At 44.7% G+C, this 23,419-nt stretch overlaps 2 protein-coding genes across 4 annotated transcripts in view; one reads left to right on the top strand and one right to left on the bottom strand.

Moving 5' to 3' along the window:
• The window catches only part of PDE6B (phosphodiesterase 6B), a 37,191-nt gene extending 29,894 nt beyond the window's left edge, over window positions 1-7,297 (top strand). The window contains exons 18-22 of one of the 2 annotated variants that reach the window (XM_090037262.1): window positions 233-296; window positions 2,698-2,772; window positions 3,052-3,135; window positions 6,162-6,318; window positions 7,225-7,297. In XM_090037262.1, coding sequence (XP_089893388.1) covers window positions 233-296; window positions 2,698-2,772; window positions 3,052-3,135; window positions 6,162-6,318; window positions 7,225-7,286 — 442 coding nt within the window. In that variant the 3' untranslated portion in view covers window positions 7,287-7,297. The remainder of the gene's footprint in view (window positions 1-232; window positions 297-2,697; window positions 2,773-3,051; window positions 3,136-6,161; window positions 6,319-7,224) is intronic. The other variant, XM_090037263.1, reaches the window with a different exon arrangement.
• Window positions 7,298-18,420: 11,123 nt separating this feature from the next.
• ATP5ME (ATP synthase membrane subunit e) lies at window positions 18,421-22,382 on the bottom strand. Of its 2 annotated transcripts, XM_090038971.1 has the most exons (5): window positions 22,053-22,382; window positions 21,874-21,928; window positions 20,782-20,880; window positions 20,155-20,189; window positions 18,421-19,301 (listed from the first exon to the last, which is right to left on the bottom strand). In XM_090038971.1, the coding sequence occupies exons 1-4, from the start codon at window positions 22,086-22,088 to the stop codon at window positions 20,164-20,166; spliced, it is 216 nt and encodes a 71-aa protein (XP_089895097.1). In that variant the 5' UTR covers window positions 22,089-22,382; the 3' UTR covers window positions 18,421-19,301; window positions 20,155-20,163. The 2 variants fall into 2 exon arrangements, with proteins under 2 accessions (XP_089895097.1, XP_089895096.1); XM_090038970.1 differs by lacking the exon at window positions 18,421-19,301 and having other exon boundaries at window positions 20,050-20,189; window positions 22,053-22,355.
• Between the last annotated feature and the right edge of the window lie 1,037 nt (window positions 22,383-23,419).

The following is a 23,419-nucleotide window of genomic DNA, read 5'->3' as shown; positions in this document are numbered from 1 at the left end:
AGTGTCCTAGGACTAGCAAAAACAAAAAAGCTGTATGTAAATCAGTTTTATCATAGGAAATTATACAGGTTGCAAACCTGGAGCAGAAGCTGGCAGCACACTCAGATGAATTTTATTAAGCCAGTCTGGCTCTCCTTCATTTTTAACACAAGGCAGGGGGGTAGGATATAAAGCAGGAGGTAGCAAAAGGCTGTAGAGTGAACACTGATTCCTTTCTGACTCCATTCTCCAGGGCCATGATGATGACTGCCTGTGATTTGTCTGCTATTACTAAACCCTGGGAAGTCCAGAGTCAGGTCAGTGGCCTCAAAAACTGCTTGCTCCATATAGGTGAAATACACTTCAGTGGGTGCATCTACACGAGGTGTTACATCACCATTGCTACAGCGACATAATGCTGCCGGACATGAACCGTGACACCAGCTTTTCTGCACAGTAGCAACAAGCTATTGTGCAGTAGCTCATTGCTACTGCAAAGTATCTTCTAAAAACAACTGTGCAGTATAAAGACTGCGCAGTAACTCTGCTTAAGCAAGTATTAAATGACTGTGCAGTAACAACTGTGCAGTCCACTGCCCATGTAGATGCAGCCGGTATATTACAACTTGCTGCATTCCCAGCAGTCAGCACTAAGATTTTTCCCGTCACAATTTCCAGCAATACTGGTAGATAATTATTTGCAGATTGACAAACTATTGGTAAATCCTTCTGGCTGTAATATTTTCTCACAAGTTGTCAAATCCACAACCCTATGTTACAACATAAGAGAATTGATTTTTTAAAAAGATTTTGATGTCTAAGACTTCAGTAACCAGCTGGATGCTTATTTGCACATAACACTATAATTTCTTTGCAGTGACAGCTGCTTTGTTGGTTTCATCAGTTATTTGATTTTCTTCTTAAAGTGTATGTACCTGACTGAGTCCTAATAAGCACACAACCTAGTCAAAATTTAAAGTAGGTAAATAAAGTGTGAAAGAACAAATGAAAGGGGAGACTGCATCCCAGTGCTCTTGCTCCCTAGAATGTATTCAGTGTTATGAATATGGGAAGCAAGGAAAAAAAATGTTGCCAACTGGCCTAGTTTCACTGGGAGCACATACAATTTAATGTGCAGTAGCCTATTTTACTGCATATTAAAGCACTGTGTATAAAAACCTGTGCAATTACACTAATGTGCAGTAAAATAGGCTACTGCACATTAAGTCTCACTTAAAAATCATGCATGTTTGTTACTGAGCATTAAGGCAGCCTAATGCACAGTTCTTTAGTACCTCACATTGGAGGTACTAAATTTAGTGCACATTAGAAAAAGTACCTTAATGCACATGTAGATGCACCCACTGGGCACATCTACATGAGATGCTTTACTTGAAATTGGAACAAATTGTTGTGCAGTAAGCATCACTGTCTACACATGCAGATGCTTGCTGTGCAGTAATTTGCTCTAATTGTGAATAAATTTGCTACTTGTAAATACAAGTAGCAAATTTACTCACGATTAGCTACTGCCCCATATGGCACGTATAGATGGCCAAGAGGGAGCAAACTTGCTCCCGGTCAGCTGGGCAGCAGGGGGCAAGAGATTGCTCCCTGCCCCTGGGAGCTGCCTGCTGCTGTGGCCTGGAGCCAAGGTGGGGACAATGTCCTTGTGCCCTGGCAGCAGGGAGCTCACAGCCCTTGCTCCCTGATTGCAGAGGTAGGGCTGGGAGCTTATTCCCAGACCCTGCTCCATAATTGCAGGTTGTGGATGGAACCACAATTGCAGCAATTGCAGAGCTGGGGATGGAAACAAGCTCCCCATCCCACACCCCGCGATTGTGTAGCAGGGCCTGGGAACAAGCTTCTCAGCCCCAGCCCCGTGATCACAGTTATGACCGCAGAGTGTGGGCTGGGAGCTCCCTGCATGGGGAAACCTCCCCACCCAGCCTGGAGCTGGATCGGACCTGCCCCTGACCAGGACAGTTCCTGGCCAGCTCTGGGCTGTGTAGTGAAGTCTGCACATGCAGCCTGGAGGTGGCTGGGGACTGCCCTATTTCCCCTCACCTGCAGCTCTTTCCAGGCCCCCTGCCCTCAGTCAGGGAGCCAGGGCCAGGAGCCATACAACTGTGAGATTCTTGGCTTTCACTTCAGAAAGTTTCTAGTGGTCATGCTTATAGGTAAATTTTAAATTACAAATTCTCAAGGTTCTGAAACTGTAAGATGAATAAAACCCAACATTCATATTTTAAAATTTCACTTTTGAAGGGGCAGGGTATTAAGACAATTCTCAAGAGCTTCAGGGTAGCAAAGGGCAAGTATTTCTATGGAGAAGACCAAAGGAATAACTAATGCCTTATTTAGCCTTATATAAGGAGGCCTAATAAGAAGCAAGTTCTTGCAGAGAAACACAGCCAGAACTTGAATGACTGACAGAGGAGTGCACCAATGAGCTATCTTGCCAGATATCGCTTTCAACTCTCCATTTTGTTATGACAGAGCAACTCCATTCAATTCAGCACTGCTGTCCTGGTGGATATTTGGTAAAACAGCAGAGAATTAAAGGCAAAACAACAATTGATTGGAAAAAAAAAGTCTTAGACTGGACAAGATTATGAGAAAAGGAGCAGGGCGGGGCTCTTTCTGCTAGTGAAGACCTGAGCTGTTTTGTATTTTAAAGCCAAAAGACAGACGGTGGCTGTTCTTTTTTTAATGCAGGTAGCTTTGCTAGTAGCAGCTGAGTTCTGGGAACAAGGAGACCTGGAAATAAGTGTACTTCAGCAACAACCTATTGTAAGTATCTCACAAGAAGCAGGAAACTTGGTCACACCTCTTAACAGAGAGCATGCTGTGAGAGCAGGGGAGCCCTCCTTAATCACATACTATTTTAAATAAGAGGGTTTTTTGGCTCTGCACTGGCTGCCTTTGCTGCAGGCATCGGGGAAAAAAGAGAAACTATTACGGATGATGCCATAGAACTGTTAGACTAAAAATGATGCCATAATAAGTTGTGGAGTGGAAACACGGGGCTTTTATGACTTGTTCTCCAAAGGAATCGATGTTCTTTTCCAGCCCATGATGGACAGAAAAAAGGCTGCTGAACTACCAAAACTTCAAGTTGGTTTCATTGACTTTGTGTGCACATTTGTATATAAGGTAAGCAATTAGCACTGTGAAGAACAATCAGTATCTTTCAAACTCAGCAATATTGTGTTGGGGGTTTTTTAAAATATATTTACCATGCTACAACCTTCCTCTTGATCCAGGAGATGCAGTGAGTGCCTACAATGTTTTTATCATGGCCTTGGCTATAGGATACAATAACTTGAAAACCACGATAAGCATAGAATGTTTGTAGGGAACTGGCACACTTTACAGTACCAGCATGCAACAGATAGGTCTGATCCACCATTACTCACAGACTACATATTGCTGATCAGCTATTAAATTAAGCTTATGTTTTGAAATGCAGGACCTCATCCTCAGCCCTGTTCTCACAACCTTTCACCACTCATCAGTGCAAAACAGCCTAAAACACATCTTAAATGACACTGAACACCCCAAGTCTGCCATGCCCAGTGTTTTTCATCTGCTGAAACAGCCCCTTGAACTGATTGATCAGTTGTATGGAAATACATTTATATCTCTATGCCAGTGGCTTTCAAACTCTTTAGACTCAAGGAACCCCTTCAGAACTCTTCAAAATACACTACATTAAAAGAGTAAAATATATCAGGCATATTATAACATAAACATTATAATCCTACTATTAATTAATGTGTTAGAAATATGATATCGTTAGAAATATGATATATGATATTGAATATATGATATTGAAATATGATATATTGAATATATGATATTGAATATTGAAATATGATATATCACCCCACAGCCACAACTACTGAGTCCAGGTGCCATGCGCCTCCATGCCATGCAACTCCTGTACAGTCAGAGTGGGAAGCAGCTGTAGCAGGAGCATGTGCTCTTAAAATCATAGAAAAATAGGGTTGGAAGGGACCTCAGGAGGTCAGCTAGTCCAACCCCCTGATCAAAGCAGGACCATCTCCAACTATATCATCCCAGCCAAGGCTTTGTCTAGCCGGGTCTTAAAAACCTCCAAGGATGGAGAGTCCACCACCTCTCTGGGTAACCTGTTGCTTTACTACCCTCCTGGTGAGAACGTTTTTCCTGATATCTAACCTACAATTCTTGCTACAGCCCTTCCTGTTCCAACTTTGCAGGGTGCACCCCAGAAACGGGCAGATGTCACTGTCCCACATAGCTATTTTCAGGAGGCATGTTGAGGCTGAACTGGGAAGAGCTGCAGCAGAAGCACTGCACCTGCCTGCATAATGTAATGCAGGCAAGCCACTTGTCAGTGTGTCTCCAAGGTGCCTCTTGAATAGAGAGCTGTGTGGGGCAATTTCACCGCATGGTGTGGAACCTCTGGCAGGCTCTTGCAGCACCCTGGGGTGCAGTTGAGAACCACTGCTCTATACTAGTTGTGAACTGCACCAGGTCCAGAATAACCAGACTCTCAGCTTCAACCTATACAGCGGAATGACCCATATAGCAGAATGAGTAATGGGATGCTACTGAAGTCTAATCCTGTAGAAATACTATAACCCTGAAAGTGAGTCCAGGTTCATCCAAAAACAAAACCCAGATAACCCAGGTTAATGACCTGAAGTATAAATTTGTGTCAAAAGAAACAAGCGTAAAGCTCAAGGCTGTGGAATGCATTTCTGTGAGGAGCAAGAAGCATCAAACATCACAATCTCTTGCACTAATGGCAAAATGGCAGGGCACATTTCATTGGTGCCTCTCTTCACACCCACACATACACACATTAAAAAAAAAACCCAAAACATTGTAGAGCAAGTTATGCTCCAATCTCCTCCTGGCAAGAGAAAGTGAGCCCCCAGGACAGTTACTCATGTTGCTTATTGTATTACTATTAGGTGCTCAGATACCACTATAATGAATTTAGTATGGGAACCTGTATAGCATCATAGGATGACACCAGAATATCTAGATTAAGTTACTAAATAATGAATTTGCCTTAAGAATACAACAGTTCTGACACACACCTGCTCACAATCAATAAGGGCTTCACACTTGTATCACTTTGCCTTTTGTGAAATAGAGAATATATGATGATATGAGGGCAAGGGCAGAAATCTTACCAACATGGGAGGGGCATATCAGCTTCTTCCCTTTAATCCTCATCTCACTGAAACCCTGGGCACAGCTGGGAAAAGAACTGGAAGCCCTTACTCTTTCTCCAAATTTTCAAATCGCAAATAGTGTCACTTGTTTGTACATGGTTGGCTCCTGACCTCTCTCCTGGCCAAGAGTGCTCTTTCCTTCCACCACTCTTCCAATATTACCCACTTCTTGATTTATAAAATAAGAAAGGGAAGTTCCCAAAGCGGAGCAAGGTTTTGACTGGGAGAGATTGGGGAAAGAGAAGCTGAAGTCTCTTTTCCTTTCCCCTTCCTATCCCATTCTAACCACTACCACCATCATCTTTCAGCTCAAACACCATTCCTTGAAACCCCCTCTATTTAATTCTGCAACTCCAGTGTATTCTCAAGGACTCTTCAGTTCACACATCTGCCTCCTCCTGCCCATTATTATGTACTACCCCTACCCCAATATCTCTTTACAGGATGCACATCAGTCATAGACTTTGCCTGGCCCATTTGCCTTTCTGGCTCCTACTACTCTCTTTGAGGCAAAACAGTATTAGGATTACCTGACATGAGGGCCTAGAGTTTTGTGGTATTTGGGACTTCTTCCTTGGGGAACCAACCTGTCCTTCAGCACAGGATGCAGCTGCAGCAGTAGTGCTGTGCTGCACCCTGGAAGGTAGAAAATGGAAATACATCCAAGCACATGGGGTTCTTGTCAGAGTTTCCCACAACTTGGAGGAGTTGGCAGGTCTGCAAAGAAACAAAACCCCCAACCTGGTCAGACTATTTCTTCTTTTTTCTAATCTGTTTTGAACCCAAGTGTAAACGTTCCTTCTAAGTAACTTCCTACCCAGGCAGTGGTAAGATATCTGGCTGCTTCCCTAATCATACATGCTTAAACTTGCATAAGATGATATAAAGTTCATGTATGAGCAGACAAGGCTAAGTACACATTGAATTATTTTGTGCATACGTTTGGTCCAGGAATTTTCTCGTTTCCACCCGGAAATCCAGCCAATGCTGGATGGGTTGCTGAACAACAGAAAGGAATGGAAGACCCGTGCTGATGAGTATGATGCAAAAATGAAAGCAATTGAAGAAGAGAAGAAAAAGGCGGCAGAAAAGGCAGCTGAAAAGAAAGGTGAGAAATTTTGTGATATTCTCATATCTTGGTTAAGTCTACTTGCGCACACATTTTTTTTCCAGATAAAACCCTGGGTAAATCACCTTTCACCTATTTGTAATTTTGAACCAGTTGCATCTGTAAAAAGCTGCATAATAGGACAAACTAAAGGAGGTGCAACTTACTCCCTAAAATAAGAATTGCAATGTAGTAGTTTCTTTCATGCCAAGACTTTGCTGAAAATAAGACAATTTAATATGTGTGCAGTTTAGTTTGTTTTAATCTGTGTTTCTTTCTGGACCCAGTCCAGCTCCCTGCAACCTTTCCATTGGCTTCAACAGGAGCCTAACCAGAGTCTTAGTAAATATTGGGGGTTTACAGGACTGGTAGTGTAGATGCATCATCTTCTCCAGCTGCCTCACTCCAGCAGTCAGACTGAGAATTAGGAAAACCTCAAAGTGGTTAGTTCATGGAAAATCCCACTAGTTCAAAATGTCCTTTTTGTCCCAAACTGGAAAGAAAAAAATAAATATCCCCAGAGAGAAATTAAAAAAAAAATTCTGTAAATAAAACTGATCTTATCTAAACATTTCATTTCTACTTTTTAATAAATCAGAATAAAACAAATACTTCAATAAGCTTTTTTTTCCTATGGGAAATTGATACGTTTTGTAAAATCAGCATTTTTGACAAAAACTACATCAGAAAGTTTTCACTGGACCTCACAGAAGTTTCCAAAAGCATTTTGAAGCTCAAACTATTTTGTATAACAAATATCTTGAATAGCTAGGAACTCATAACATGTTTGTCACTATCTTAAAACTTTTAAAAGTAAAATGACTTTCCATCGATAAGTATTTCAAATTACAGTGGTGTTGGAACATTTCTGGATGCATATCTAAATACTTGTCTTTTTTCACACAGGAGAGGCATTAGCTTGCAATGGAGGAACAGCTCCCACATCTAAAACCTGCTGTATAATTTAGAGCTCAGAAAGATGGTGTTTGAATGACGCAAATTGAGAAACATCTTGTAAAACAAAATCATGGTGTACAAATATAAATTCTATTTTTACCATTCTACTACCTAAATTAGACCTATCAGCAGCCATGGAAGGGCCAAATCTCGTTTGCCTTACTCATACGAGTACTCTTACTGAAGGTAAAGAGCCAAATTCTGCCCTGTCTAACTCCACACAATGCTAGTCAAGTCACTGGGGTTACAGAAAGGTTAAGTCAGGGCAGCATTTGGCAATCTGAATCTACTTGTGTGACTAATGGAAGTAGGATATGACCTGAAGTCTAAACATGCCCCTTACATGCACACATTTACCTGGAAAAATGTTGAAATGATCATGTGCCCAATTCAACCCTAGTTGTGTGGCAGGTGAACTGTGGTAGAGTCAACTCCTATGCATCTCACAGGACCAGGTGTAAAAGCCAGCAATATGCAAACAGGAAATGCAAAGACTGACCCCTCAGGTTGCTTGGCTTCTCAGAGTGACAAAAATAGACTTTATTCAACAACTGATACCTAGATTCTGATCTCAGGTATGCTAGAATAGACATGGAGTTGGGATGACACCCTGGTAACTGAATTCAGAATCTGAATTCAGAATCTGGCCTTTAATGAGAACCAGCATTGGGGAAATTAAAGTTACAGGGATTAGCTGTAGAACTAATACATTGTTTTTATTTTGCTGATATTAGTACACCTTATTTTGTGGAGAAACTGGGCCAAATTCAGGACTGGTTTGAAAGATTGCAACTCTACTGAAGCCAAAGAAATGCACAATGACAATAATTCTGTATTCAGTAGAGTTAGATGGGTGTGCTGTAAATACATGAACCATGCATTTGCAGGGAAGGAGAAACCTATAGCTTCTCATTGCATGAGCAATATGTACTATCAGGGATCCTGAAGAAACAAACATATAAATACTATATCACAAAGGTGCCAAATTAAGGTTGTCCTGGCAACCTTAATTGTGGCATTTCCTAACTATAGTTTGTAACATTAATGTCCTTTCAGCCTAGTTTGAGTACTAGAGAGTTTGCATGACCAAAGAGTAAGCCATTTTTGACCAGTGATGAGAAATGAGTATGTGAGCTTTGTATGGATACTACAATTGGACACTTCTGTTTCAGCTTACATCCCTTAATACCATTGATGTGCTAGATTGGGATTTAATTCACAACAAAAAGTTTCACAAATGCCTACTTACAGGAATGCTCAGAGAAACTAGGGTGGGTACAGGGAGATCTTTCTCTGCTCTCTATTAGGGTCTTGTTCACCTCTAAGCCACAGCTTTATAAATGTTTTGGTATATGCTTGAGTTTTTAAAAAAAAATTATGTTGATTTTCCTGCCACCTCCTGTGTTTTTTCCCTTGAGCATATTACTTTAATATTGTTTCTAATACATGTGAGAGAAGAGTTAGGTTCAGAAGTTGATTCTGTCAAGTATGCTACAGTGATGATCAATGTAACAGAAAATCTGGAGAATGACAAAACATGCTTGTTAAGAGCACAGCACATTTTGAGGAAATGTGGTTCTCAGTACTTTCTGCCTGCTCACTTGCTGCAGAATTTTCTTATCTATGCTCAGAAGAACTAGCTATTTCAAATCAGAGGCCTCAGAATGACCACAGATGCTTCACAGCAAATAAGTATGGGATCAAAGGCTGTACCTTCAGAAGACACTAACTAGATTTTTACCATTTAAGAATGACATTCTTGACAACTTCCATAGGACGAAAAAGTTCTAGATGCTGGAATATTCCCTATACATATATCCCACAAGCTCAAATTTCGTATTGTAGGTAAGTGGATTCATGAAAACTGTTGGCTTAATTATATGCAATTTACTTTGCCATCTAATGGTGAAACAAATTATCATGGTCTCACACTGCTTGAAACGGAATAGCACTATTTTGGGTGCAAACAGTGTTAGCTAGTCAGTAACAGTGGTTATACAAAGAGCTATAAAAAAGCATTGGATTGTGTGGTTACTGGAGCAGAGATTGTTTTGGTTGGGCTTAGACAGAGTACTGGGCCAAATGTGGTCTGTGACTATGTTAATATTGCCATCTAAACAACACACAATCCAGGAGACCAATTTTAGTTGTGACATGCAAAATATGTCCCTGTATGTCTAGCCATGAGGTAGAAGATATTGGTGCTGCTGAGTGTGTGCACGTAAAGTTCAATACCTCAAACTTAATGTTTTAACCTTGTATAACAAAGAAAGAGGTCAGGTCACCTGAAATTTTGTCCTACAATACATGTTGTTTAAAAGTACTAACCACAAAAAAATTAACGGACTTTGTTAAATTATGCTTAGGGTGTAAGGTTAAAGTTTGTAATTCTTTATTCCCAACTTAGGTATCTAAGCCTGCCCCAAAACAAATTGATGTCTATTCTGTTGACTTCAGTTAGCTCTGGGTCGCACCTTAGGTGAAAGAGAGATATTTAGTTTAGCAGGGAGAGCAGTGACTGATTGAGCTGTATAGGTGCTTTTGCAGTTTTTGAAAATTATAGAATAATAGAAAATCTTAGAACTGTGCCTCCAGACATGCTGCACTTCATTTGCTTTGAACTTTATGGTGACATTTAAAAATACAGTATATAATGCAACAAATTCATCTACAGCAGTCCAAATTATATGCAGAATTGAGAAAAGTAGGTTTTGAAATACTGACCAATATTTTCTTGGAGAAAAATGCTGAATATAAAAAGGTACTTGCTTTAGCAAAAGTTACTAAGCAGGGTTGTACAAATATATACTAGCACTTTTTATCTGAAATTTAACTGTCTTAAGAATTTGTATTGGACCACACATGCTGAAAAACAACAAATATTCTGTAGTTGTGTATAGGACAACTGCACATGTAAGGCTCATTCTAAAATAAACCATTTAAAACTTGTCTTGCTGTCCTTGAAATAATCACTTTTAGTTTACATATTTGTAGGACTCCTCTGATTTATATTTTCAAACAGTTCTTCATTTATGTTGAAAATGTATTTAGTGGCTACACTAATATATTAAGTATTGAAAATACAATGTTGGACAGTCCATGTGTAGTGGGTGTCTAAGCTTTGGATTGTTAAGAAATCTAAGTTTGAAACAATATCAGAAAAATCTGACTCTACTTTTAATAGTTTATTAAAAGTAATGAAAAAAAATTCAGTAGGCCATTTATTCCTGCTTGCAGTACTTTCTTGTTTACAAAGGTTCAGGGATACTTGGCAAGATATGCACCATTGTCATCCACCAAAATAAGCATTCCTGATACAAAAAGGTAAAATCCTGGACCTCAGTTGAAAGCATAAGAAGGCGGCACAGCATGTCCCATAATGCAGTTTATCGTAAGTTTAATTTACTGCCAGCTCCAACAGGAGTAAGAATCCCACAGAAATTCAGTTACTTCATACTAAGGACATATGACATAGTGCCAAAGCTGTTCTTAGTAATAGGTTGCATACTCGGCATCCTTGGGTATCATGAGGTCTTTTGAAAGGTGTTACAAGGTGTGAGAAGGCAGTACAAGGAGAAAAGTGTGTAGGCTCACATTCCTGCCTGGCCACTGCCCTGCCCCACTGCAAGGAGGTAAGTAGTGTAAGAAATTAATTTTTGAAATATGATGCTGCTCAATTCACAACAGTTATGGAGGCATGCCTCGGGTTAAAGGAGGGGTGCCCCAAATCTAAAAAGGTTGAGAAACCACTGCTTTAGTTTGAATGCCATCAAGTCCTGGTGTTTATTAGCTTAATTTATCTGTCAACAAGTGTGATGTATCTGTATCTCTTTTCCCAGGCTGCTGCTGGTTTCCTTGTACTCGCCTGCCATAGAATCATAGAATAGAAGGACCGGAAGGGACCTGTAAGATCATCAAGTCCAGTCCCCTGCCATGGGCAGGGGGTAATTGGGTTCAAGCAAGCTCAGTGAGGTACTTGTCCAACGTCCTCCTCCAGGGATGGTGACTACCACCTCTGCTGGCAGGAGGTAATTGGGTTCAAGTGAGCTCAATGACGTACTTGTCCAACCTCCTCCTCCAGGGATGATGACTGCACCACCTCTGCTGGGAATGTGTTCCAGATTCTAGATAACCTTATGGAAAAGAAGTTTTTCCTTGTGTCTAGCCTAAATTTTTCCACAACTAGCTTGTGCCCATTGGTCCTCTTCCTCCCAAGGGGTACCTTTCTGAAGAGTTGCTCCTTTAGATCTTGGTGTTCATCCCTAACATACTTGTAGGTGGCTATCAAGTTACCTCTCAGTCTTCTCTTACTCAGACTGAACAAACCCAGTTTCTGGAGTCTCTCCCAGTAGGGCCTACCCTCTAAGCCCCTGATCATATGGGTGGCCCTTCTCTGTACCCTTTCAAGTTTATCCATATCCTTCTTGAAGTGTGGTGTTCAGAACTGGACACAGTACTCCAGCTGTGGCCTCACCATGCCAAATAGAGGGGAAGGAGCACCTCTCTGGATCTATTGGCAACACATTGGCTAATGCAGGGCAGACTTCTGTTTGAACTGCTAGTGTCTTCATTGCACTGATGGCTCATATTCATCTTCTGGTCAACTGTCACCTCCAACTCCCATTCACGTGAAGTGCCAGCCAGTGGACCACCACCCAACGTATGGTTATGGTCAAGGTTCTTCCTACCCAGATGAGGAACCTGGCACTTGTCCCTACTGAACCTCATCTGATTGCGTTCAGCCCATAGAACCAGCAAATATAATCACTGCGCTTCCCACTCCCTCATCCAAGTCATTCATAAAGATGTCAAAGAGCATGGGCCCAAGCACTGATCCCTGGGGGACACCACTGGAGATGGCCCTCCGAGATGTGGCCATCCCATTGATTACAGCTCACTGGGATTGGCTTCTGAGCCAGTTGCCAACCCACCTCACTGTAGACTGGTCTAGGCCAGTACCCTCCAACTTGAGAGAATCTCATGGAGAACAGTATCAAGGTCTTGCTGAAATCTAGGTAGATGATATCCCATGTCCAGCTGATGTCCCATGTCCAGCTGATTAGTTACCTGGTCATAAAAGGATGCCAGGTTTGTTAGGCATGACCTCCCTTCAACAAACCAGTTATGAGCTTGTGGTTGCTGGCCTCCTTGACAATCTTTACCCCTGAACCCAGCCTCCAGAAGATGTGCCAGTCAGCCTCTGCAACCTGGAGTCAAGGGCTCCGTCTGTGTGGAGGCCGGGACCATGGGCTCTGCCTGGGTAAAGACCCCGAGGTACCAGGTAGGGGTGGTCCATCCAGACCAGGGAGCCCTGGGGTGTGGCATGTGCCCATCATATTGCTGGGTAGGCCCTGTTCACATGGCTCCTTAGGTGCTTGTTTCAGTAAGAGACCAGGTGGTATGATTACCCCAACATGGCCCTCTCCAGCAGCTGATGCTGTTGCTGCAGCTGGCAGACAGGCTCAAGTAGCTGCCTGCAGGGGGATCCCTTGGCTTCCTGGCTTCCCATGCCTTCATGGGAACAAAATAAAGGGAAGCTGACTGGTGAAACAAAATGGGAACAGCATTTTCTCAGCAAAGGAGATGCATCCTCTTCACAGGGCTCCACCTCCTACATCTTGCCCTTACCATACATGTCAGGTGGACTTACGGTCTTCCAATGATGTCTGAGACACTTGACTGGTGGCTTGACTAGTTGTAGAATCCTGCCACAGACCTTTCCCACCCTGCACTCTTCAGGACACAATCAACCTTTACTCACATCTCTTATTTTCTATGTAATCTATCTTTCGTGGAATCTGTCCATTTTCTTGTCTATATCTACCTCAGCTATATCTCATCCACAGCTTCCTGGGCAGTATCCTCCTGACCAGCATCACCATTACTGGCTTGTCCACCCCAGGGACGGGACCCCCAGAGAAACCTTCATAGCTGTTGCCCACACACAGTTGTACCCCATGTCCTGCATCTGACCTCGGTGGGTTGCGAGTTTGGTTCTCTTGCACTGGCTATCCTTCACCAGCTTGCTTCCATCCTGGAGTTCACCCTGGGCTGAGACCCAGGTTCAAGCTGCTGCAGATCACTTTCTCTGTGCCTCCACACAGACAGGCACTGCTCCCTTCTTGGAGAGAGTGCACTTGTTCCCCTCTCCAGGGGTCTAGGGGCCTTGGCCCTTTTACTTTTAAATCTGCTGGGCCTCCTGGGCTCTGATCATCTCCTGCTCCCCTGTCACATGGTTGCTGGAAGCTGGTGTTTGCCAGCACTCCTGGGTTCCTTTCCAGTGATGTTGTTAATGGCAGTGGAAACCTGGCATGACCCTCAAGCTGGGGTGGACAGGAATCTAGCTGCTCTCAGAAGCCTTGTTCCTGGTAAAGGGACCAGCTCCCTGCTGCGTCTGGGTGAGACTGCTGGTGGTGGCAGAGTTTTCGTGCGGCACTGTGGTAAGAGGAACAGCGAGCCCAGCGATGTCCAGAATCCTGCTCATAACAGGGGCCAAGTGTTGGCTCCCTGTTACAGTATCCATCTCCTTTAGTTTATCCATCACCTCATCTACTGATACCTCCATTTGTGTCAGTTCTACTGACTTGTTCTCCCAGGAGACTAGCTCTGGTGAGGGAATCTCTCCATCTTCTGTAGTAAAAACAGATGCAAAGACCTAATTTATTTTCTCAGTAATGACTTAGTCCTCTTTTAGCATTCTTTTTAAACCCTGATCATCCAGTGGCCCAAATGATTCTTAGGCAGGGTTTCTGTTTCTAATGCACTTGAAGAAATAGTTAATGTTATGTTTTATGTCTCTAGCATGCTTCTTCTCAAATTCTGTTTTTAGCTTATTTTATTGTAGGTTATATTTGACTCGCTAAAGTTTGTGCTCACTTTTATTTTCCTCATTTGGTTTGAAGCCTCTTTTTCTTTCGCAGTCGCTCTTACTTCACCATTTAACCATGCTGTTCACTTTCCTTTTTTTCAGTATGCATTTACTCTGCCTCCCATATGGTGTTCTTAAGTAGTTCCCATGCTGTTTCCAAGTTTTTAACATTCTTTGATGCCTTACCCTTTTTTAATCTTCCTTGGTTTTTTATAGCTCCCCTTTTTAAAGTCAAAAGCGACTGCAGTAGATTATTTTGTCTCCTCTCCTTTAAAAATATCAAACCCAATTACACTGTGATGACTATTACAGAGCAGCCCAGCAATTGTTACCCTTTGTCCCAAATTGCCTGCCGTATTTAGGATTAAATCAAGAATTACCTTTCCTCTTCAAGGTTCCAGGACTAATTGCAGAATGCCGTCATTGATGGCAGGGGTGTCAAATTTACAGCCTATGAACTGGATCCAGCCCACAGTGCCATTCTATATAGCTCAGCGATTATCAACCTTTTGCACCTTATGTCCCACCTATATAAGGTCATAAAATCCTGGTCCCACTGGCTGGCAAGTGGGGGGACTCCCCCACAGGTTAGTTGAAAAGTGTGGGGGGGGGGGGGGGGACCCTCCAGTGACTGATCAAAGTGTGCAAAAGTAAAACTAGAAGTCCCACCATGGTACTTCTGGTTTCGCTGCCATGACCCAAGTGCCCCCTAGAGGACTGAGAAACCCTGATCTAGTCCACTGTGCTACTTGAAACTGGAGGTTGGGTCATCCGGGGGCATGACCTGTGGCACAATTCAGAGCCTCCAGACCATGCTAGACATAGCTGTCAGTGTTCAGGAGCCCAGCAAGTGTCAGACTGATACAATCCTGTTTGTCCTGAGGCCGCTACCATTGCAGGCACTGGCTGTGCAGATCTGGCCCAGGAGAAGCTGTTGCAGGGCAGATCTGGTTTAGGGCCTGGGCTGAGTGACATCACTGATTTATGACATCTCTAAACCTATTCTTTGCCACCTGTGCTATGGTAGGATTTACCCAGTATATATGTTTAACTGAAGTTGCCCATTATTGCATTCTCTGCTTTTGCAACTTGGATTTTTTTGGCTGATACCAATAACTGAGTCAGGGATCCTGGTTTTCTCCAATTAAAAAAATCACAACATTTCTGACAAAAAATCTCAAATTCTCTGATAAAAACCCCAAAATCCATTATTAAAATTAAAAGCCCCCTGCAGCCCTCCCCTAGCCCGGCTGGTGCCCCTCACTCATCCCTAAAGCCATCCCAATCCTACTGGTGCCCCTCATTGCCCACACAACAGCCCCCTACCCTACTCATGCCTCTTGCCCCTACCCACAGACCCTGCCCCACCAGCGCCGCTGGAGGAGGCCGGCAGCTGCCAGGCCTATTGGACCAGGGACTCAAGTCTGCAGCTCCCTGCCCCCAACAGCAGGCAGCTGCAGCAAAAGCAGCATGGAGCCAGCTCCCCCACTGCTCTGCCTGCTTGGGTGGGGATGGGGGCAGGGCCAGCTCCTGGCCTCCCGCAGCCCTGCTGGTGCCTCCCAGCTGTGGCCTGCAACCCCCCAGCCCTGCCAGAGGGGCCCCCAGCCGCCTGCAAGCCCCATTTACCTCAGGCTCCAGGAGTGAAGAGTGAAGCTGAGTTAAGCAGACCTGTGGCTGACTGAGAGCTTCCCCTGCTCCCTCTCCTGCCCTGTTTGCAAACAGCTCTTGCAGGCTGGAGCTCAACCAGCCTGTACAGCTGTTAGCAAAAGCAGGGAATTCGTGGGTTTCTCAGATAAAAGGAGAAATCTGCAGTTTTTCTGATTTAAAAAAGGGGAAATCTGTGGTTTTCTCTGTTTTTCGGTGGAAAATGGAAAACAAGGATCCCTAATTATTAACCAACCATATCAGCTGTTACCAATCTGATTGCCAATACGCAGCCTGGCAGCTTGGAAAGCAGCGTTTGGCTGGTAAATCTGTGGGAGGGAAGGGGCATGGCGGTGGAGATCAAGACCTCTGTGGTGAGGGAGGGAGCGGGGCTGAGCCAGGGACAAGCGCTCCCCAGGCAGGGTAGGATGGAATTGTCTGGGGGGCAGCTCCCACCACTGTGTGCACACCTGGGGGAGAAGGGAGGGTATGTGCCCCCCAGATCTGTGCACGGGGTGAAGGCAGGCTGCCTGCTGTGGGCTCAGGGGCTGCGCTGGCCTTTTCCCAGCAGGGGGCTAGGTCGGGACTGTGCTTGGGGTGGGCAGGGGTCAGGTGGGGTGAGCAGTGGTGGCACTAGGAGGAGGCTTGGGGGGGCTGCAGCCATCCCAAAATTTGCCATAGCCCCCCTCTCTGTTGCTGCCACCTGCCCAAAGTGCAGCCCTGGCTCAGCCCCCCACTGGGAAGAGGTTGGTGAAGCATCTGGCCCAAGCCCACAGCCCATCTTGGGGGCACATGCCACCCATGCCTCCCCCAGGGGTGCGCACAGCAGTGGAAGCCACCCACCTCCCAGACAAGCTGCCTGCAGCTACATCCCCCACCCCAGCTGGGCGCATCTGCCCCAGCCCCATCCCCCACTCCCTCCCTCACCATCCACTCCCTCCCTCACCATGGGGGCCTCAATCTGTCCTCCCATACCTCTTCCTTCCCCTATGCCCCCCCCAGACTTACTGGCCAAACGCTACTCTCCAAGCTGCTCAGCTGCATTCCTTGCCCCATGCATGCTGTGGCTGCACTTACGCACATGGTATTCATTGGTGACATTATCAGCCACATTGGTCAAAAAAAGTCAATTGCCAATAATATCAATCTTCCTTTTTCCAGTGCCGATATTATATGAACCGATATATCCGTGCACCTCTATTTGTGGCTTCTCTCAATTCCCTTGGCATTTTTCTAGCTCGCTGTTATCCTGGATCAGTGGTCAAAATGTATCCTGGGTGCATCAATATGTGCTATTAATATGATTTAGCCTTACTGTACAGTAAAATAAGGTACAGTAAGCCTTCCCCATGGACTTGCCTACAGATGTCCTGTTGGATGTAGATTTGCTCTTTATAGGAGTAGGCAGATCCAGGCTTGCTCCTGCTCTGCTTTGCCCCCCTGCAGCAGACAGGGGGAACTGCTAGCTCCAGCCACAGCTGCCAGGGAGCTCTGGGGGCAGGCTCAGCTTGGCTGGGGGTTTGGGGAGCCTTTAAGTGCTGCAGTGCTACCCAGATCACTTGTGGCTACATACCCATATGCAGGCTTCCATGGCCTCAGATGTGAGCATTTACCCAGGTGCCCTAGCTAAACTGCTGCTGCACATCTGCTTAGGGTTACAATACATCTGAGTTTTCCCAGACATGTCCTTCCATCTCCGTCCAGGCAGTTTTTTTAAAATATCCACACTTGTCCAGGATTTTGCTCTGCCTCAGCAAACAGGTGCTTGGTGCTGGGGAGAATGGGGGAAGGTGAGTAGAGGCTAGGGCATATGCCTCTGTACATGCCCCAGTAGGTACAGGCAAGTAAGTGTGTGTATGTGTATGTCTATGTATAGCACTAGGGCTGCAGCAGGGTGGGGAGGCAGGGGAAGGGGTTGGGGGGGTGGTCTTCAGTGCAGCAGGGATGACAGGCAGGGGCTGTAGGTCAGAAGTGAGGGGTACTGGGAGTGGTGGGGGGGTAGGGAAGTAAAGCAACTCATATAGACCTAGTATATTCTTCCTATATAAAACAGGGAATTTCTACCCACAGATTCTATGGTACTTTTTAATCAGTTAAGCTATCTACTGTGTTTGACTTCCTGTAGTCTTTCATATGGAATGGCACTGGCTTAGAGGTGCACCAATACATCAGTCTGGTATCAGATCAGTGCCAATAGCCAGTTTTCTTTGCAACTGATATTGAGCCAGTAGGTTCAATAAATGCCTGTGCTACACAGCTGCAGTGCAGCATTCAAGTAGTATGGAGAGCTACCTTCAGCTGGTAAGTCCAGTGTGGTGGAAGGGGAGAGGGAAGGGAAAGCACTTGGTTGGCTTTCTCCACTTTTAGTATACACTGTACCTTGAATAAAGGCATCCTTTAACTCTCCTCAGTTCTTCATTTCACCTCTCGCCCTTGTACATGTTCCTGCCCACCCCCACAACACCTGCAAAGTACAAAAAAACAAAACCACACACACCAAGAAACTAGGCTAGGCTTAGAAATTAAGTCAGTCATATTACACCCTACAGCTTGTTTGAGAGCTCATGCTTTACTTGCAGAATGATACCAGCTGATCCCATTGAATAGGCTGTAAATACAAAGTCTGACCTGTAGAAAGTTCTACATATTTTTATTGAAACAAAATATTTACAGCAAGAACAAGTAACCTGCCTCACAGGTGGGTGTAAATAAAACAAGGTGTTAACCATGAGAACCAAGTTTAAATATTGTATAGCTACCATGATCTAGTATGGAAAGAGCAGAAACTTGCAAGTCACACACTTGCTCATATAGACAAAACACCCAGGGACACAGCTCATATTAGTAATGCCAGTATTCATTCAGTCATTTTCCACAAGTGTTTGGTTTTGCAACACTGGATAGCAAACCCAAAATAAGAAGGTAATTCTTGTCCAAACACCCAAGTCATTTTTAAAGTAGTAATTAAGGTCCTCCTACTTCAGTCTGAGAGAAAAAGTGGACCCATGAACCCATGAAAAGTTAGCTGCTCTACTGAACACTTACTAGCATGTAGAGTAAACTACTGCTTTAAGCTGTGTTTCATCTCTCTCTTTTTGTTAGGCATCATAACTATCTGCACGTTAACTTTTTTCCAATCAATTCTCAGATGTCCTCTTCAAGAAATGGGTAAATGTTACACTGATAGATACTAAATAATAAAACTTACAAGTCTTGAGACACTGAAAAAGTCAGCTTGATGTTCTGAAACATGTTAGATGCTAGGCTATCCAACTATTAAGTCAGCTCCTCTACTAGGGAAAGCTGAGCTAAAAGGGTTTTTATTTTTTACAACTGTTTGCATCAAATCCCAAACTATAAACAACATGCAGAATAAAAGAGTCAAGGTTGTCAAGTATTTCCAATTTCAAGAATGTATAGTTGTCCTATTTGCCAATTTAAAAATAACTCTTCAGACAAGTTGTAGAAATACCAGTCATGTGAAAGGAGCAGACCCTCACAAACAGCATAACACCTAAAGGATGGGGGGAAAAAAAGTTTGTAATTTTAATACATCGCCAAGTATATACATTCAATCACTGTTGAGCTTAGGATGCATTACCAAGATGAATTGTGCCCTTGGCTATAAAACTTAGTTTAGATAACCAGCTATATAGTACAGTTTCAGTTTTCCTAACTAGTTTCTCCATTCCTAACCCTATCCAGTATCTCCATGTTCACAGTCCACCTTTCCTGATCACAAAAACCTTTATGCAAATTAGTCTATAAAAGAAGAGACTGAGAGGGTATTTCATAGCAGCCTTCAACTACCTTATGAGGGATTAAAAAAGAGGAAGGAGCTAGACTGTTCGGTGGTGGCAGATGACAGAACAAGGAACAATATTCTCAAATTGCAGCAAGGGAAGTTTAAATTAGATATTAGGAAAATTTCTCTCACCAGGAGGGTAGTAAAACACTGGACCCAGGTTACTCCCCATTCTTGGAGGTTTTCAAGACCCAGCTAGACAAAGCTTTGGCTGGCATGATCTAGTTGGGATGGTCCTGCTTTGAGCAGGGGGTTAGACTAGATGACCTCCTGAGGTCCCTTCCAGCCCCAACTTCCTATGATTCTATATATACACACCTGAAAACTGGCATTTGAACCCCAAAAGATCGTCCCCATGGAAGACAGCCATGACTTCTTATACATATTTCTTTTTACATTGTACAAATACCTGTTACTTGTACTTTGCATAGCTTATGCAAAAAACACAGCAAATGAGAAGCGTTTACAAATATTTATTGGTGGAAGTAGCAAATAAAGTTCTTTAACCACTAAACAACTAATTCAAGGTTTTGTCACGTTAGTGAAGAGGAAGAGGTCCAACCTGCTTTGTTCATTTCAATATAGAATCTTCACTTGCTAAAAGAGAAGAAAAACAAGTCAGTTTAGGTTGCTGCTCTAAAATAAGACAGTCTTAAACATATGAAGGTCTTGGTATGTTAAATAAAGGAAAATTAGGTTTTTTGTTTTTTTTTTAAACCATCAGTTCCTTTCATCTACTTTAACAAGTTGTTTTTCAGTTATTTGGTTATGTTGTTTTCAGTGATGCAGTCTTTCCAGAGCTTATTCACAGGAGTATGTACAAGTAAACCATAGCAATTTTTAAGCCAAGGACTCAAGGCAACGAAATATAATCACAGTTATTTCATTATTCTGTGTATAGCTAGCAGATACTGGATTTTTAATTACTGGATATTACTGAACCAGTAATGAAGAGGATATTACTATTTTACTTACCTTCTATGAAATGCAAGTTTACATAGCTGATAAGAGATAGCCGTCTACTGTCAACTGAGCTACACTGGTTTATAAGACCACATGAAAATAATTATCACCCATTATGTGCCTGTACACATCACTTAGTGTCTGCTATAAAAAAAAAAAAGTAGCAGCACACATTTCAAATCCATATTTAGCATAAGATAGGTAATGCCAATGTTTGAGAGAATACCTTCTGCCAATTCTTTTGCAATCCGTTCCAGCTCTTCACGCTTCTTTTTCTCTTCAGCTTCTAGTCTCCTTTCCTCCTCAGCAATAGGCTTTAGATAGTCTATTATTTCAATTAATGGAAATTATGTGTTATTTTAGTTATTTATCCAGTTTTGTTATCTGCCCATTTGCAAAGGCAGTTTGCTATCAGGCCTTGGTTATATGCCAATTCCAATTTGAAGCTAACTACTGAAAGTTGAATTGGTGTTTTTTATCCTCAGATTACTAAAAGAATTAAAGCTTAGTCTTTCCTAAAAGTAAATGCCTTTTGGAAGATAGAACAGTAATTCCATTGCCTACCAGAGGTATTACATGCTAGCATAAGATTTGAAGAGCTCTATCATCCACACTGTTGAAGGTATGTTGATGTAAAATAACAGTGCAAGATTCATCGGTAGAACAGATGAACAGATACACATGCTACATGTAAGTGGGAAGAAGGGAGAAACAAGCTTTAGATCCAGGTGGTGTTTGGAAGTTATAGTTCCTCCAGTTTAAAACCAAACTTGGTTAAGTACGGCAACATCCTATTATGGAGCCAATTTTCAGTACACAAATGTACCCAAAGCAACCATAAGCAGCATAACAGTCCTTATAGGGGTGCTGCATCACTTTACCACATCATTACAGAGAAGCTGCACAGACAAAGCCTTAAACTTGCCTTTGCTGAAGAATCTGACCTGCAAAACTAATGCCCTAAGTGGCCAGTGCTGGCACACTCAAGTTAATACAGAGGCACAGACTAGCAGTAAGCATGCTTATAAACGGCATGCAATTAATTCTGTGCTGTCTGCATGTTATGGCACAGCACACAGAAACAGCGTTACTGTCTACAGAGCCACACCAAGCATCATCAGTACTTTGTCCTACCGAAACCTCCACAGAAGCATCTGGCTACATGAAGCCACAGCAGGAGCAGGCATGCTGGCTTCCAAAGCGCAAGACCCCAGCATGGCAACAGCCCCCTTCCCACACGCACGCTGACCCGCTTCGGTAGCTACAACGGCCCCGCCTGCCCCTACCCCCGTTGCCCGGGCCCAAGCGGAGCACTTACCGCAGCGCGTCTTGCCGTAGAGCACGCCGAGCAGCAGCAGCGAGTAGCGGCTCATCTGCTCGGAGCGAGAGAGGAACGGCTTATGGACGGCCCTCGGCCTACCGCCCGCCCTCCCGCCCGCGGGGTCACCTTGCCCCAGGAGCCGCCGCGCCGCATCCTACCGGGCCCGAGCGCACTACCTTGATGAGCGGCGAGACCTGCACCGGGGGAACCATCTTGGCAAGCGCAGGAGACGCCAGAAGCGACCCTGCCGGCGGTGGAGGCAAGAGGCCGGGACGATACCGCAGAGGCTATTGGGAACCGGAGCTATAGCGACTACCGTGAACTGCGTAACTTCCGGAAGAGGTGGGCGAGGTCACGTCCTTTATTCGCATCCCTCAGAAACAAGGCGTGCCATCGCTTCTGCGCATGCTCACAGTGAGGCCGCAGAGCCCGTCCCCGCGCAGAAGTCGTCAGCTTCTGGTCACGTGTCCTCCCCACCCCTTCTGAGCCGGAGAACCCTGGCACTAGAGCAGGGGCGGGCAGTTGTGGCAAGCGGTAGCTCTGCCCCTTGGCAGGCGCTCTGCCCCCTGGTCTTCGTCTTGGGACCGGAAGTCCCGCCCCTGCCCTTTGCCACGGGAAGTCGCTCCCCTTGCACCCAAGCAGTACTCCTTTCAGTTTGTAGTTTTGCCATCTCTAAACCAAAAAAAGTATGCTCTAAAACCCAAACATAGACTATGTCTTCATCAGCTTTATTTCAACAAATATTTTTGTCCTGATTGACATGAGCTTGTGTAGTGGATGCAGAGGGGGTTGCACCATAGCTTCTATATTGTGGAGGGTGTGGGTGGGTGGGTATAGGGTTGTGTGTATGTGGGGTGGGCTGGGGGAGCATGGGGATGCATGTGTGGCTATGTGGTGTTGGTGGTTATGGGGGAACAGTGGCTGGGGAGGGTTCGCCCACAGCACCTGCGCTGTGGCTGGATCCTCCTCCCCTGCAGTGCTCCTCTGAGCCCGGACTCCCCTTCTTGCTGCTCTGGGCCCCAGGGCACCAGTGTGGCTCTGTGCTCCCACTTGTAGCCACTTCTCCCTGTCTGCCACTGCTGCCCTTCTGCTGCTTCCCCCTCCCTCTCCCCCAGTTCGCTGCTCCAGCAGCACATCCCAGATGCATGGCCAAGATCACAGGATGCAGCAGGAGCCGGACCAGCCCATCCGGCACTGCACGGAGCCAGCTGAGAAGTGCAGGGGCTGGGCCAGGTCCTGCTGAATCCTGCGGTCCAGCGTTGTAGCTAGAAACCATGTGGTACTGGAGCAGCCAGCAGGGGGTGGAAGGGAGTGGTGGCAGCACCAGGAAAATGGCTACAGCAGGTGGAGGGATGGGGCACTGAGCAGGTGTGTGGAGCACAGTGACAGCTGGGCAGGAGCACGGGGCCAGTGCTGGCAGGGCGGCCAGCAGGGCGGTAGAAGCGTGGGGTGCAGGCCAGTAGGGCTCTATGGGCCGGGCTGACCTGCACCAGCAGGGAGAGGGGGTGCTGGCCTGGCTCCAGAGCCCTGCCAGCCCAGCCCT

Source organism: Crocodylus siamensis, chromosome 3 (assembly GCF_052110815.1).
Source record: "Crocodylus siamensis isolate JL-2025a chromosome 3, ASM5211081v1, whole genome shotgun sequence".
Classification (NCBI taxonomy): Eukaryota; Metazoa; Chordata; order Crocodylia; family Crocodylidae; genus Crocodylus; species Crocodylus siamensis.
The sequence above is the reverse complement of the archived record's forward strand: the minus strand, read 5'-3'. Positions and strand labels throughout refer to the sequence as shown.